We start from the raw sequence: 16,902 nt of genomic DNA, 5'->3' as shown, positions 1-16,902 counted from the left end.
ATACCAGAAACTTCTACTTAAGTAATGAAGTATTTGTACTTTGTTACTTCCCGTTTCTGAGGCCAACAAAAAATCATATTCTAATGCAAAATGTGTATTTTTGGTCATGTTGCCCACAGAAGCCCTTAATCCAGCTCTCTTACTTTAACCAGGGCCAGTAAACAGACACATCTGTGTTTCTCTGCCAGGAAGCAGGATAAAAAAACAAAATTTAACAATGAGCGTTGTTGTAATGCAAACAGAGTGCCAACATGATCAGTGTAAGCAAACTAGATGATTCCTAGAATTATGAAATTACTAATGGCAAATGTACATATGAAAGACTCTGTCCCAACCTTTACGATCCACTTGCAAGGTTTCCACTGTATCCACGTGTTTCCGGCTACTGTGGAGGTCGCAATATGGCGCTCCACAGTGGCTGCAGCCAGACCCTTCTGTATTTGCCTGAGCTCCAGCTAGATGAAGAGTTTGAAAAAAGTAAATTTTAGTGCATCAGCTAATTGCTCTGCTATGATTGGCTGATAAAAGTCACCTGCTTTAACACAAATGGGGGACTGAATGTAAAAACTTTGTTTACTGTTTAAGTGGATGCTGCTGAGCCCATCATCTTTGTTTCCTGTGTGAAAACCAGGAAATATTTTTTGATATGATAAATTTTGGATTTGTCCTTCGTTAATGTTCAGTTAGGAAGGTAAATGCTGGACATCACCGAGGACTAGTGATGTGTAGATGAGGCCTCGTGAAGCGCTTCAGCACATTCCCCAAACTGTATCGATACTGTGTCGACACAGTGTTGCTGTTTTGCTCCATACTGACACCTGCTGGACCTTAAATATCATTGCAGGCAACTTACTTCAGACTCACAACAGACACTGATTCAATGACCTAGTCATACGTGTGTACACTGTAAGGTATTGTACTTTACATGGAATCATTTTATATCTTTTACATCGCAAATATTGTAGACATCTTTAAAATATATTGTGAATGACATTAAGTGAAAATTAGAATGAAAGTATTGTGAATGTAATATTACCCATTTAAATGTAATTGACTCAGAGTTTATTATAAATTTTTATTCAGAAAAATAAGTTTATCCAATGTTTTTGCATTCAGTCCACTGCGTTTTTTTGACACCATTTCCCCAGCTTTGGAAAACACACGCTCACAGGCACAGATGAAGCTGGGGTACACAAAAACTGTAAAGCCAGGTGGAAAAGGTTCTGATAAGATGTCTTCCTATTCCCTCAGTACGTTAAAGGATCCTCTGATCTTGGAATGTTCCTCTCCGACACTCTCCACAATACTAAGGGGTTGGCAGTTCTTTATAATAAAATTCAGGACTGCCTGGTCCAGAACAGTCTTCCTAGATGCTTGATTTCAAAATAATAAAACACATATTAATTAAAAAAAAAAAAGATGATAAAGCTGTTCAGTGTCAATATAGGCCTACCTGTGTTCATCCTCGGTGTGTTTGTCTCCTCATTTTCATGTTTGGCTCTGTAATGCCTAAACACTAAGGAGGTGCTTTTGTTTGTGTAAGAAATGCAGAACAGATGCGACATTTAACCTGCATAAAATGAAATAAATAATTTACACTGCAGGTCACATTGCTGTTTTCCCTATTCTGATAGATTACACTGAAACAAAGACAGACAAACTATTTGCAGTTAAAAGATCAAAATGATCCCACACAGCAGAAACATTTCTTTTTCTTTCGGGCTCCATGTTGTTATGGAGAGATGTGTATTTTTTTTTTTAATCTTTGCGAGAGTAATTTTGTGTTGCTTTTGGTGGCGACTCATTCCGTTGACAGATGCGGTACCTTTTAAACACAGTTTGGCGCGTTGGCAATGAGCGATACTGCAGCTGTATCCATCACGTGACTTTTTCTTAAAGCGACACGCACCGATACAGGTTTCGCTCTGTGAGCTGGATACATGCGTCGGTGCGTCAGTGTTGCTGGACCCATCTCTACCGAGGACTTTAACTCGGTCAGGATGATGGAGACATAGGTTCAGTTCCATAATCAAATTTAACTTGACATTTTGAAAGTGACATTTTTATACTCAGTGCCCCGATTTAAGAAGCTAAAAACTAACAAGACAAACATATTTGAAATACAAGAAAGTCTAGAGCTGTTCCTGTCACCGGAGGCTCGCACCCTGTTGGAAACTATTTCCAACATGATGCTTTCTCATTTTGAAGACCTACAGTGATCCTCCTGACTTGGTTAGGTGTTGTTTTTCTGAGAATATATTTCTGTCGTCATGCTCTTCAGTTGTCTTCTATCATTTCTCAAGTCTCTAATATTCCTGTTATTAAAACATCTTTAAAATGACAGTGAAAAGCAATAAAATACAAATAAAAACTTTGAATCTATTTTTTTTTTTTTTGCAAATATTTTTATTGAAAAAAGAAAACAACACAGTACTTGCACTTACCAAAATACAATTAACCAGGCAATACCTCTAGACCAGTAAAATAAGAAATAAAGGGTTGCCACTTGTGGAAAAAATTGGCTGTGCAATCTCTCAACGTATATTTAATTTTTTCAAGTTTTTAAAAGAAACATAACATCAACATTAAGCCACTGGGAAATAGTAGGATACTTAACAGACTTCCAATGCAACAATATTAGATGTCTTGCTAATAAGGATGTGAAGGCTATGATACCTTTTGTGTAGAATCAAGTGTAAGTGAGCGATCAGGAATCCCGCATACAGCAATCAGAGGACAGGAATGAAGAGTTACCCCAAGAACAGCAAAATACCCAGTCCAGAAACCTTCCAGCTCAGGACACAGAAAAAACATGTGGCTAAGGTGACAAGGAGAGCCGTGGCATGGATCACATTTATTTGCCACTTCTGGATACAATTCAGAAAGTCTAGACTTAGAGAAATGCGCCCTGTGTATGACCCTAAATTGAATAAGTCCAAGACGAGCACAGGAGGTGGAAGATCGTACCCTCGCTGTAGCCTGTTCCCAAGACTCCTCATGGATTTGAATTCCTAGTTCTCCTTCACATGTACACTTAAGCTTAACATTTGAGTGGTTACTAAGAGACAGGATAGAGTTTCGAAATGGTTCCTCTGTGATGAGGAATAAATGATAGCGTAGTTTCCCACTGCTGTTCTGGAGGTAAAGAGGGGAAATTTGGGAAACACTTGGCAACAAAATTTCAAATTTGAAAATAGCGAAACAAATGGGTAATAGGGAGACCATGACGAGAAGACAAATTGGCAAAACTATTGAAGACACCATCCACATCTAAATGTTTGAATTGTTTTAAACCCTTGTGAATCAAATTTAAGTATTACCATGAAATAATGAGGGAACGGGTCCCTGTCCAGCTGCGTTAGTCTCTCTAATAATGGAGGACTGTGTATACAATTTAAAACGTCTCAAGCTTCAAGTCCGCACTTCAGTTCCACGTTTAAAGTCTGTTGTGGTGGTGAGCAGTGAGGTTAAACTGCAAAAACTTTGTCCGGTAAACGTTGGCCGTGTCTGCACGGAGATGTGTTTGAACCAGTCTCAGTCACCGACTTGAACTCACACTTCTTGTTGTTTCTGCAGACGGCCACACGGTGGCGTCTCCACACTGAACGCTTCCACGAGACCGGAGCGTCTCCAGTCTTCTCTGTGACTTTCACACAAACTGAGGCCGGACATCATATCTGCTCAAACGCACAGATCACTTCAGGAGCACCGCGTACACGAGCTCGGACGCAGTTTGAACGAAACCGACTGTAAGGAGCAGCTGGTTAGCAGTCGAGTGTTTTAATGTTCCACTTTAAACCAACGGTGGTTAAAAGCTTCAGCTGATAACTGTTAGTGCTCTCCTGCTGTAGCGCCCTCCTCTGGTCCTCTGCACTCCGAACTGCTTCTGCTCCCCTGCCTTTTTAGAAGTGGTTTGTGGTTCAATATCTGGCCTGTGGACACCTGTGGACCTGTGTATTGGAGCAGGCAGTCTTTGAAGTGGCAGCTGACCCGCTTTAACTTCTGAACCAGAGCCACCTGCTGCCATTGCTCAGTATTCAGCCAATGAAAACCTGCCATACAACAGACTGCCATTGGTGTGCTGAGGTCAGCTGATCTGCACCTCGCCCCGTTCTTCATCAGCTTCATTTTTCACGTTTTGTCATGTGACCTTTAGTTTGGTTCGTTTTGTGCCCGTCTGAATGACCCAAAGATAAAAAACAAACAAACAAAAAAAACTGTTGACAACGGGTTTAATACACATTGAAACTTTATTTAAAACTACTGTAATAAACAAATAGAAAAAACAAGGCGTTTCCTGCGTGCTCTGTCACTTCCTCCTAAACCTGGCAGATAGAGCAGAGTGTCAGCCATCTTTACCTCATTCAGGTCAGTGTGACACCAGAGAGAACAGGTGAAACTTACCTGGAACTGCCAGGTCGCTTCCTGTCCACACCCAGACGCTTCCTGTCTGCAAAGGACGGTCTGTAAGGGAGAGAGACGGTGAGACAGACGGGACAGATGGACAGACATTGAGACAGCTGGCTACCTGTACGTACCCTGCTCGGTACTGCTTCAGGGCCTTACTGCTGGTGTTTGTCAGCTCTTTGTCAAACACCGACTTCTTGCCTCCTTTTCCTGCTTTCTGATTGGCTGCTGCACACAGAGGATTGGTGAGAGCAAGGACATTATCAGGGTTAGTGTGTTTGTTAGCGCGTTTACAGCATCACATACCTTTAGTTGGCGCTTCATCCTCTGGCATCGCCCTCGCCCTCTTCGGTCGGCGCTCTCTTTTGGCTGCTCGCTCAGCAAACATCTGGGCCTTCAAAATCTCAAACTGAGCACGCTCCTCAGACTGACAGACAGGTAACAGGTAAGCAGGTGATTGATCGGAGGTGAGTACTGATTAATGCTGGATCGTTTTTTACCGTCAGCTCCTTTTTCCTGCCGTCCTTCAGGAACTTCTCTCTCTTCTTCTTCCCTCTAATGGCAAGATCAAACTCCTGCAGAGCCTTTGACACTGAACAAAGTACTACAGTTACACAAAGAGTACTCCACTGTACTAATCAATACTCATATATATCAACTATATTAACTGATACTATAATTGCCCATTGGGCCTGAGGGTCCATCTGTCAGCATCTTACAATGCTGTGATTGCAGCCATTCCCCAACTCTCTGTGAGTGGTACTCATGGACATTGATCAATGACCAATGATCAGCAGGTGTTGATCAGTGATCATGACAGTTTGCATATTAATGATCATAAACCGACCTCCCAGCCCGTTGTTAGTGGTGCTAGCTTCAGTATAGCTCTGGAGGCTGAAGGTTTTGTAGCTACTGTTGGCTCTCGCCCAGCAGACTGTCCTCAGCAGTCGGGGAAAAAACGCTGGCTAACACAGATCTCTGCAGCTTCTCTTCACCTGTAATTTCTGTTATCTTATCTTAAAAACATAAACAACTGTGGGACACTGTTTGTCCGTGATTTGGAGCGCCCAGCGCGTGCTCCTGACGCAGGGGAAACTAATCCTGCCGAAGAGGCCTACCTTGGCACCGTTGTAATGCAGGTGAAGCCAAAGGCGAGATCAACACGTTCTCATCCCAGCTCGTAACACACAGATGCTATGTGACAAATCGTCAGTATGTTACATGTTTGGCTCCATGAGAGCCATTTGGAATGAATCCATACATGTAAACGTTTCATACGGTTAAGGTCAGAGCTGGAATACACGGCTGGAGTGTGTGTTACTGCTGTGAGCGGAATTCTGTTGGATTCAATGGAAAATCTGGAACATATCATAAGGACGCGGAAGCGTTACTATGAGATGCTTTAGGACAAATCGTCGGTATTACGCGTTGGGGATGAGAATGCTCTGCTTCATCTTCTGTTTTGCATTTGTGTGAGAGTCCAGTCAAAAAATCTTCTTAAATATGATCAACCTATCTCTAATAATCAGCTATGTACCACAGGCCTTCAAGCTGGCTGTAGTTAAACCTTTACTTAAAAAGCATCTCTAGACCCAGTAGTCTTAGCTAATTATAGGCCAATCTCCAACCTTCCTTTCATATCAAACATCCTTGAAAGAGTAGTTGTCAGAGGAATGGCTTATTTGAAGAGTTTCAGTCAGGTTTCAGAGCTCATCACAGCACAGAAACAGCTTTAGTGAAGGTTACAAATGATCTTCTTATGGCCTCTGACAGTGGACTCATCTCTGTGCTTGTCCTGCTAGACCTTAGTGCAGCGTTCGATACTGTCGACCATAATATCCTATTAGAGCGATTAGAGCACGCTGTAGGTATTACAGGTACTGCACTGCAGTGGTTTGTATCATATCTATCTAATAGACTCCAATTTGTGCATGTAAATGGAGAGTCCTCTTCACACACTGAGGTTAATTATGGAGTTCCACAGGGTTCAGTGCTAGGACCAATTCTGTTTACATTATACATGCTTCCCTTAGGCAGCATCATTAGAAGACATAGCATACATTTTCACTGCTATGCTGATGACACCCAGCTCTATCTGTCCATGAAGCCAGATAACACACACCAATTAGTTAAACTGCAGGAATGTCTTAAAGACATAAAGACCTGGATGGCCGCTAACTTTCTGCTTCTTAATTCAGATCAAACTGAGGTTATTGTACTCGGCCCTGAAAATCTTAGAAATATGGTATCTAACCAGATTCTTACTCTGGATGGCATTACCTTGGCCTCCAGTAACACTGTGAGGAACCTTGGAGTCATTTTTGACCAGGACATGTCCTTCAATGCACATATTAAACAAATATGTAAGACTGCTTTCTTCCATTTGTGCAACATCTCTAAAGTTAGAAATATCCTGTCTCTTAGTGACGCTGAAAAACTAGTTCATGCATTTATTACTTCCAGGCTGGACTACTGTAATTCATTATTATCAGGAAGTCCTAAAAACTCCCTGAAAAGCCTTCAGTTAATCCAAAATGCTGCAGCAAGAGTCCTGACAGGGACTAGAAAGAGAGAGCAGATTTCTCCTGTTTTGGCTTCCCTTCATTGGCTTCCTGTTAAACCCAGAATTCAAAATCCTTAAATAGGATTATAGGTCTTAAATAATCAGGCCCCATCTTATCTTAATGACCTTGTAGTACCATATCACCCTATTAGAGCACTTCGCTCTCCTTTGATAACAGGATCGAGTTTAAAATCCGAGTACTGTGACAGCACTACTACACAGTACTTCCTGCTCAGCCTTCAACACTGAACGAAGGATGACCCACAGTCACACAGTGCTTACGACATACTACAGAGTGTGAATTAGTACTTACTGCGGCTCTGTTTCCTTTCCTGTTGGGTCTGAAACCAAACCCGCTGTGACTGATCAGAGGAGGCAGAGTCAGTGAGACGTCTCTGAGCCACACTCAGCTACACACAGACACACACACACATGGTTTAAATAAAAATCCTGTTTGTTGCTGTTCAGTTCTTTTGCTTTTAAATTAAAAACAGGTATTTTAGTGACAGGTATGCAGGTATCCAGGTGTACCTTGGCCTCAGACGCAGCCAGCTCTCGTTCCTCTCTCTCCAGCTTCATCACAGCTTCCACGTCTTTCTCCAGTTTGGAGATCAGGTCTCTAAACTTCAGGATGACTTCTGAATGACACAAATACACATTTCAGTGACGGGTTCTCTCACCTGGAGGACACTCCTCACCTGGGTCACCTGCTCACAGTTTAGGATTGTTTACCTGGCGGCAGAACGCGAGCCTTCACGGTGCTCTTGGCTGACTTCACGACCTCTTTCAGCATCTTCCTCTCGGACTCTCCGACGAGAGACACCGAACGCCCCGATCGCCCCGCTCTCGCAGTCCGCCCCACGCGGTGCACGTAATGCTTGACCGTGCCAGGCATGGTGAAGTTTATCACCTGAGGGACAGGCAGGCGAACGAGCGAAACACGTTTTAAAAAGCAGCTTTAACGCTTCTGTTTACTCTGGTTACCATGGTAACAGACTATAATCCACTTTGAATCGTGTTTGAAAAACAAGGGGAAGAAAAAGTTTGTGTGTCATGTGACTTTTCTTCTTCTTTTATGACCATATTTCATTAAACCATCGAATTCTGTCTTTATTCGTCTTTCAGTGGTTGTAGGAACTTCACCATAGTAACCCTGCCATAACTTCACGGTTCTCCTGCAGAACACTCACTGTTTTGACTCCATCGATGTCCAAACCTCTGGCTGCCACATCTGTCGCCACCAAGATATCAATCTGTTCATCTTTGAAACGCCTGCAAAACAACAAACATGACAAGAGCAAAGTTACTTATTCTAAACCCGAGGTTCTCCAATTTATAGTTCTGAGTGTACCTCAGGTTCTTTTTTTATAGAGCACTTTAAAGTCAACACGATTGACCAAAGTTTTGGGAAAATCAATTGTGTGATATTGTGAGAACGAAGGCTGTATTGGTTGTGGTTTTTACACATATAAACACATAAATAAGAGGTAACCCACCCATGGTAAAAAATAAATAAAATTAGTAGTAAAACATGAATAAAATAGACAATAAATAAAATTAACAAAATAAAGAAGCGACCAAAAACTGACTACAGGCTGACTCTGGTACTACTCCTAAAACACTTTGGAGAAAAGGTGTGGTCTTTAAAGTGATTTAAAAAATATCAAGTGTTGGGGCCATTCTAATATGGAGGGGCAACTTATTCTCTAATCCCCGTTGTGAGTGCACCTGAGGTTCTCTAATCCCCGGTTCTGCGTGCACCTGAGGTTCTCTAATCCCCGTTCTGCGTGCACCTGAGGTTCTCTAATCCCCGTTCTGCGTGCACCTGAGGTTCTCTAATCCCCGTTCTGCGTGCACCTGAGGTTCTCTAATCTCCTTTTTTATGTGTACCTGAGGTTCTCTAATCCCCGTTCTGCGTGCACCTGAGGTTCTCTAATCTCCTTTTTTATGTGTACCTGAGGTTCTCCAATCCCCGTTATGCGTGCACCTGAGGTTCTCTAATCTCCGGTTTTATGTGTACCTGAGGTTCTCCAGTCGTTGGTTCTGACTCAGTTCTCCATGCAGTTCTCCAACCTTCAATCCCATTAGTCCCAACAAGATATGCAGTCTGTGGGCCTGTTTCCTCGTCTGAGTGAACAACATGACGTGATCCTGGAACGTCCGAGTCAGCAGAGCTGAGAAAAACAAATACAGGTAGACTGTAGAATTGTCACTAGTACCTCTATCTTACTGCAGTATCACGAGTACCTACCAGCCACCACGGCCTCGCGGTCTCCTTCTCTGTGAGGTCGGATTCGGACAAACTCCTGCCGCAGGAACGGCGCCACGTCAGTGTTGCTGTTAACAAAGATCCTGACTGGCTGCTTCAATGACACCGCTGCCAAGTCTTTCACCTGAAAACACGTGTCACAGGACAGTCACTCGGTGATCAAATGCTACAGCAGCACACACTTGATTAAGCATGCATACCTCCTCTGTCATGGTCGCAGAGAACAGCATGGTCTGTCTGTTGTAGGAACACAACCTGATGATCTCTTTCATCTGCTCCTCGAAGTACTCATCGAGCATCCTGAGGGAACCACACACAACCGCACAGGTAAGTGTCTCGGCAGATTCTGGTTTCTGGTGTGACGGATTCCCCCCGTCGCTTTTTACCTGTCGGCCTCGTCCAGGATCAGGATCTCGATGTGCGTCAGCTCAAAGCTCGGCGTGTTGTGAAGGTGATCGATCAGCCGACCAGGTGTCGCTATTAGGATGTCCGGGCCAGCCCGCAACGCTGTCTCCTGAGACTTCAAGTCCAACCCACCTGAAGACAAATCAACACAGATGAGGCCCAGACCAAGTCTGAATCGGACTGGGTCCAGAGTCAGACTGAGTCAGATCGAACAATGATTGAACCACGACAAATAGACGCACCAACAGCCAGGCAGGTGGTGATAGACGTGAACTGGGCGAGTTGACGGGCAACAGAGTGAACCTGGATCCCCAGCTCTCTGGTGGGAACCAGAACCAAGACGCGGGTCACCTGGGATGTCCTGGGCTTATAAACCAATCGCTCCAGCACAGGCAACATGAAGGCTGCCGTCTTCCCTGCACAGAAAAGAGGAATTCACGTGTCCAATTAAACTGAGATCAACTGGACCCAGTATGATAAACGGGACCCAGTGTTACCTGTCCCAGTAGCAGCACAGGCACAGAGGTCTTTGCCCAGCAGACCGACAGGGACGCAGGCCTTCTGGATCGGAGTGGGCTGCTTAAAGCCCAGAGCAGTGATGGCCTGCAGGAACACCGAGTTTACTCAGACAACAACAGAAACGAGTCACACAGCAGCAGATGTCCAGGTCTGAGCAGACGTGCCCCTCTTACCTTCAAAATCGGCCTGGACAGATTCATGTCGTCGAAAGTCAGTTGGTCATCGTACTGCGACGCGTCTTCGTAGAACGACTCTGCTGCCTGGACACAAAGATGGCTGTTAACATGTAACCCGCGACACGAACACGTGATCTTACTCGGTTGTCTTCCTCACCTCCTCTGCCACCTTCCTCTTCTTCCCCCGTCGTTCCTTGTCTCTGAGCGTGTCTGACAGGAAACGGGAAGTAAAAACAAACCTTCCGCTGACAGTACTAACAACTGTATCAGAGCGCCACTCATCGGCCTCAGGCTCAAACTTTAGTTACAAACAATAACATCTGAAAGAATTCTTCCTGCTAGATTTAAAAATAAGTTTCTTACCTGATTTGGTCAAAATTTCCTCGTCGCTCGAGCCAAACTCCTCATCTTCGTCCTCATCATCGTCTTCATCACTAGCATCTGCCTCTCCAGCTGGAGGTTTCACATCCTCCTCCTCCTCCTGGTGGTTCTCTGATGAAGCTTCAGCAGCGTCACTCTGAGATGATTTCTCCTGAAGGTCAAAGAAAACAACACCTGACGCACAGAAAATAGACTGATACAAGGGGCCAGTCAACTCACCTGTGCTTTTCTGCTTAACCTGTGCAAGATTTACTACTGCAAAGCACTGTGGGTATTTCTGTCATGTGACTTCATGCTGTCATATTCCACATGAAACAAGGTTTCACGTTCTAAAGAGAATCCACTCAACCTTCAGGCTCGTTAGCCTCACACTCACCTCAGCTTTCCTCTTTCGGCGGATTTTCTCTATTTTCTGGTCCAGAGTTGTCAAGGTTCTCTGCAGACAGAAAGCAGAACGTGAGAACAAACACACAGGTGGAGAGCGTTATGCTCCTCCCGTTGTTCCATGTGTGTGATGAAGTAACTGTGCTGCTCCGCAGCAGGTTGTTCTCTACCTTCTTCTTGAGCTGCTTCATGACATCGGCCATCGCCCAGTCATCGTCGTGGCTCGGCCCGTCTCTCTCTCCAAACTCAAAGTCACAGTTAAAATCTCTCGACCCGTGACTCTTCTTCTTCTTCTTCAGCACGATCGGTTCCTCCTGGAACACAGACACAGCACAGGTGAGACAGACGACAGGTGAGTGACCCCTCCTAGTAACCCTTTAGCAATAAACCTCGCAGACGGTGGCATTTCCATAGAAACTGCATACAGATGCAACATTAGGTAACTTCAGGTTTAATTCTGTAATTTCAGCGCTATGAGAGGAGTTCACATCATGCTTCTTTATATCGCCACAGCAACTGATACTGCAGACACAGCCTTTAAGATCCAGACCTCCTGCTGAGCAGTCAGATCTGACGCTCACCCAGAGGTCAAAACACGAACACAGTGTACAGTCGAGTCTTAATAGCTTACTTACAGCTGGGCTCGTCAGGCACTCTTCTTGGCTGCAGTGGTTATTATTATATTTACATGCTTCCAGCTCCAGTTTCTGCTCGGTGACAGCTCGGACTTTTCCTTTCTCTCCCTCCCTCGCTCACAGACACATAACGGGTATGGCAGTCCATTCTCCCTGCAGCACGGACTACACTGCCCATCAGGCTACATTCTTTAGGGCGATGCCTGTAACACTCTGCTATTGCCTTCATATTAAATCATTTTTAAAAATATTTCTTCACATCATTATGCGGGCTGCAAGTAGAGGTGACATGGGCCGCGAGACTGAGACACAGACATTAGAGCCTCTTAATGCCTGTTTTGTTTGGGTTTCCACCGTGGAATTACCAAAAATAGAGAGGGCATAGCCGAACATATGAAACAGGAGAAGACCGCCATGTAATCCCTTTATTTCAACAAAGTAACTGTATTCTGAATACCACCTTTTTAAATGGTAACTGTAACGGAATACAGTTACTCATATTTTGTATTTTAAGTACGTAACGGCGGTACATGTACTCCGTTACTCTCCAACACTGCCCGCAGCTGAAACCACCAAACATCAAAGAAAAGGGAGAAGCCCCCGTCCGGCCCGCAGTACACAGAGACCCCGCTCACCTCTGACCTTTAACCTTTGTTTGGGTTTGGATTCATAGTTGGCTTCATTACTAATGTGTTTATGACTGACCGAGAGAGGTGATGCTGCATCAGTGGCCATTACTGCACTCAGCTCTCTGTGAAGGTTTACATTACATGTTTACACTGAGCGCCAGAGCTGTGCGATGCTCTGTGGTACCGGTCCAACACCAGGGCACACAGGCCCGATATTACCGATACGATGAACCTAAAGCTTCTGCAGTGAGCGGTAACTAATTCCACTGATTTCACAGTGTCAGATAATGTTTGTTCTTCGGGACAGTCCGCAGGAAATGACAGCGAGCCGCTGAACCTCACCGAAAATTATTCACACCAATACCAGCGGATGGGCTCTGGTCCCGGATCGGACTCACCTCTTGCTCGGATTCGGTCTCCGCCTCGTCGGGACTCGGATCCTCGTCCCGGATCGTCCCGATCAGACCGAACTGCTCCAACATGGTGGTCCGATGTCCGGGTCTGAACGGGTTCTGAAGACGTTGTCCACACAGTCACACACGTGTGTGTTGATGGAAACAGGAAACGCAATCGTTTGTTTCCGGTTGACTTCTTCTTCCTTAGCCAGGCTTTCCGGCACTTCAGAGGCGCAATGCTGCCCCCGTCAGCTCGAGCGTAAAACTACAGCCAGCGTAATACATCTGACGGTGCTTCAGAAAGCACACGTCACAGCGTTCCATGCAAAAGCAAACAATACGTAAATAAGGGTAAAAAAAACAAACAAAAAAAAAAAAACGTAAATAAGGGTAAAAAAAACAACAACAAAAAAAAAACGTAAATAAGGGTAAAAATAAATAAATAAATAAATAAATAAGGGTGTTAAAGCCAGAAGTGGTAGACTTTTCCAAATGAGCTATCAACCATCACACTGGATTATTGTACCCCTGCACTCAAATGAATGGAATGTCTTGGATTATTTAAATCTGCCACTGAGCAGTTTAACATCATCATTAAGAAGTAATTTCACAGTCCCTAACTCTAACACCTGACTGCCTTGGATTCTGTGATGGATGGTTTGGAGATGGTGGTGGTAGAGCTGAAGATGATCCTGATATTCACTGGAACTGAGAGGGGTTGGACAGGATTAGAAATGAGTCCATCAGAGAGACAGCTCAGAGTCAGAGAGGCTTAGCTGATTTGAACATGTGCAAAGTAGGGAGAGTGGATATAAAGAATGTAGATATTATTGAACTCCATGGTTGTCTTTATAATTTTATTCTTTGGCTTTTGTGTCCAAGAATCCTTCAGTGTGCTCACATTAATCCCAAGTTTTCTCTGTGCTTTTGCTTTTTATGTCGCAGGTTATCCTCCATTAAATATTGCACTTCATCTCATTGAAGCTGAAAATCTCAGTCACATCAGGAAAGCTTGACTGTTTTGATGATGAAAAGTGTCTGCATGGGTTCTCTGCGAGTACTCCGGCTTCCTCCTGCAGTCCAAACACATGTAGTTAGTGGGGTTAGGTTAACCGGTGACTCTAAATTGCCCATAGGTGTGAATGGTTGTCTGCCTATGTGTTGGCAACCCAACAGACTGGTCAGTGGTCAATGGTAACTTTATTGTCCCCGGTGGGAAACTGATTTGCAGTTTGTCCACACACAGATAGATAAAAGTAAACAAGCACAACTCACAGGAACCCCCCCCAGAGAGGACGGCCCAAATGTTATCATCAACAAAGTGCAATGGCAACAACACTCATGGTTTAGTGTTGTTTTACCATGATAATAGCAGCAGGTACAAAAGACACTCTATGTCTCTTGGTCTTCACTGCAGGCACTATATACCAACGACCTGAGAGAAGCAGCTGAAGATCATTAAAGAGAGGACGGTCTGAACATAACATGACCGAGGTCGCCTTCCTCAGCACCTGCCTGTTATAAAAGTCCACAAGCTGGACCTGAGACCTCCCTGAAATCTGACCTGCCACTTTAACCAGGTTAGCAATCTGGTCTTATTGGTCAAAGACACATTACCATACCAATGATACAAAACATTTAAACAGATTCAATAAAACTTTTATAAAAAGGGTCATCATTTCAGATGAAACGTTAAAACCTCCCAGTTTCCTTACAAAGCACAGTTGTTGTTGTTGGACCTTTTTTCACTGTAGCATCAAGATGTGACTGAAAGGACAGAGCCTTATCAAGAACAACCCCCAAATATTTACAACTGTCCACCAGTTCAATGGCTGCACCATTTACCACTGTTAGTGCAGGATGGGGGGATGTCTTCCTGAAGTCACCATGTCCTTAGTTTTCAAAGTGTTGACCTTTAAGAAGGACTAATCACACTGAGAAGAGAACTCATCCACAACAGGCCCACGGGAATCCTCTCCACCATGAAGGAGGCTTACAGTGACTGTGTCATCTGCATATTTAAAGAAATGTCTGTTAGTCTGTGTACTGGGACAGTCATTTGTGTACAAAATATATAGTAAAGGGGAGAGACAACAACCCTGTGGTGAGCCAGTAGAAGAATTCAGCTGTTTGGGAAAGTTTACTCTCACACACTGAGATCTGTCAGTTAAAAAGTCTAAAATCCAACCAACGTGATTAAAATCAAGTTTAAACTGGTTAAGAAGTTTATTACTGGATAGTATTAAAAGCTGAAGAAAAGTCAATAAATAGGAGCCGTGCCTGAGCCCTTTTTCTGTACCTCTGAAACTTTCTGTTGCTGAAGTGATAAAAGATGATGCTGGATAATTGCTCAGCACACGTCTTTAGCACCTGGCCACATATATTATCAGGACCTGGACTTTTATTAGTGTTAGTCATTTAAAAAAGATTTTCCACCTGTCTTTTATCAAAGAACAAAGCTGGGGGGGGGGGGGGGGGTACTCTCTTTTAACTAATCCAGTGTGTTACTAAAATTATAATTATCATTAAATTGCAAATAAAATCTATTCAGCTCATTGGCCAAAGTCTGAACTAAAACCTGGGAAACTTGTCCCTGTGACAGTAACCAGTCATGTGTTTCATGCCTGCCCAGACAACCCTTAAGTTGTTGCTACCCATCTCAGCCTCTACCTTATCCTTGTATTTTATTTTGGCTTTTTAAAATTTCGGATATGATCTCCTTCCTAATTTCTCTTCCCTTAGAGACATTCCCTATAATAAAAGCTTGTTTCCTGGCAACCTGTCATTAGTGTACATCACCCTATGGTAGCTGGGATAGGCTCCAGCCCCCCTCCCATGACCCTGCTAAGGATAAGTGAACATCCTCCGCACATGTCCAAACCATCTCAGCCTCTCCCTCTGACCTCTTTGACCCTGGACTGTCCCTTTAATGTGTGCATTTCTAATCCTGACCATCCTGCTTTACTCTCAGTGAAGATTTGAACATTTTCAGCTTGGCCTCCTATATTTCTATATTAATCCCATAAAATCATAACCATTCAAATCTAACAAGTATTCTTAATATTATAATCTTTGCTGCAGTAACACTCAAAATGTCCCCACTGTGGGACAAATCAGAATCAGAATCAGAATACTTTATTGATCCCTAGGGGAAATTATTTTTCGTTACAGTGCTCCATTATAAACAAACAGTAAAAAGACAGACAATACACAACTAAGAATAGCACCATATATACATGCATATATTTACATAAAGTCACTTATTAATAAATAGCTGAAAAATAAATAAAAGATGATCTCATTTCATCTTAAACATTTAAGGCTAGGATGAGTGAATTGAAGACCTGTCTCTCCACACCTATAAAACCTGTAGCTAACCAGGTCGCTGTAGTCGGTGCAGCCAAAGGTCGCGTAGCAGCCTTTAACTCTGCCCAAGCAGACTGTCCCGAGCAGTTGGGGGAAAAGGCCAGCTGGATGATGATGAGGCGGAAGCATAGTCCAAAATAGAGGCCTCTGGTACACCGCCAACCTGTTCATATTTGTAATCATTTTTCCCCATTTAGTGAAACACCTAACACACCCACGACAGACTGCTGTTTTCTCTGGTCCCCTCCCCAATCAGACCAGGAGTGACATTCTCCTTAAAATGCTGGCTGGTCACTACAGTGGACAGCAATTCAAAGGCTGCCTTCTTGTATTTTTGTCAGTGTCGAAGGTATACTTGCACATAAACACAACACATTTGTATTTATTCATTTGTCAAATTCACAAGTCAAAATGTATGTTGTCCACCTAAGCGGACATGTAAAAAACCTATTTGAAAGTACATGTTTAAAAAAATGAAGTACAAAAATATTTTTTTCATGCCTAAAGGTGAATAAAAATCCTGACTGAGGTTGTCATAATTCATGGAAGACAGGGTTAACAGTGTTCCCTCCCTTCGCCGATCATTTCCTGATAACATTTGGATTTACAATAATTGATTACACAGCAGTGGGGAGTTGACTTCATCACAGTAGATGTCTTTCTGAATGTTTAAGGATATAGATCATATACTAGACCTCAGTGCAGCGTTCGATGCTGTCGACCATAATATCCTATTAGAGCGATTAGAGCACGCTGTAGGTATTACAGGTACT

The 16,902-nt window shown here is 43.6% G+C and overlaps 1 protein-coding gene across 2 annotated transcripts; it reads right to left on the bottom strand.

Moving 5' to 3' along the window:
* Nucleotides 1–2,558: 2,558 nt before the first annotated feature.
* ddx27 (DEAD (Asp-Glu-Ala-Asp) box polypeptide 27) lies at nt 2,559–12,938 on the bottom strand. 2 transcript variants are annotated; one of them, XM_063473264.1, is made up of 21 exons: nt 12,767–12,938; nt 11,275–11,418; nt 11,097–11,156; nt 10,703–10,871; nt 10,497–10,549; nt 10,337–10,423; nt 10,142–10,247; nt 9,887–10,060; nt 9,626–9,776; nt 9,440–9,539; nt 9,222–9,363; nt 8,991–9,144; nt 8,161–8,242; nt 7,703–7,880; nt 7,502–7,608; nt 7,284–7,380; nt 4,908–4,999; nt 4,714–4,834; nt 4,539–4,632; nt 4,405–4,464; nt 2,559–4,325 (listed from the first exon to the last, which is right to left on the bottom strand). In XM_063473264.1, exons 1-21 carry the CDS (start codon nt 12,848–12,850, stop codon nt 4,310–4,312), a joined length of 2,271 nt encoding a protein of 756 aa, XP_063329334.1. In that variant the 5' UTR covers nt 12,851–12,938; the 3' UTR covers nt 2,559–4,309. The 2 variants fall into 2 exon arrangements, with proteins under 2 accessions (XP_063329334.1, XP_063329333.1); XM_063473263.1 differs by having other exon boundaries at nt 2,565–4,325; nt 4,539–4,635.
* Nucleotides 12,939–16,902: the final 3,964 nt, after the last annotated feature.

Source organism: Pelmatolapia mariae, linkage group LG5, assembly GCF_036321145.2.
Source record: "Pelmatolapia mariae isolate MD_Pm_ZW linkage group LG5, Pm_UMD_F_2, whole genome shotgun sequence".
NCBI classification, from domain to species: Eukaryota; Metazoa; Chordata; class Actinopteri; order Cichliformes; family Cichlidae; genus Pelmatolapia; species Pelmatolapia mariae.
This window is presented reverse-complemented; position numbering and strand designations above follow the sequence as displayed.

Bases quoted from the DNA above. Each gene is read 5' to 3' on its own strand.
- ddx27 (XM_063473263.1), bottom strand. From the start codon at position 12,850: ATGTTGGAGCAGTTCGGTCTGATCGGGACGATCCGGGACGAGGATCCG. The intron at 10,061-10,141 runs GTAACACTGGGT...TTTTCTGTGCAG, and splicing joins CTGTGCTGCTACTGGGACAG to GGAAGACGGCAGCCTTCATG. The intron at 4,835-4,907 runs GTAAAAAACGAT...CCTGTCTGTCAG, and splicing joins GCAGGAAAAAGGAGCTGACG to TCTGAGGAGCGTGCTCAGTT.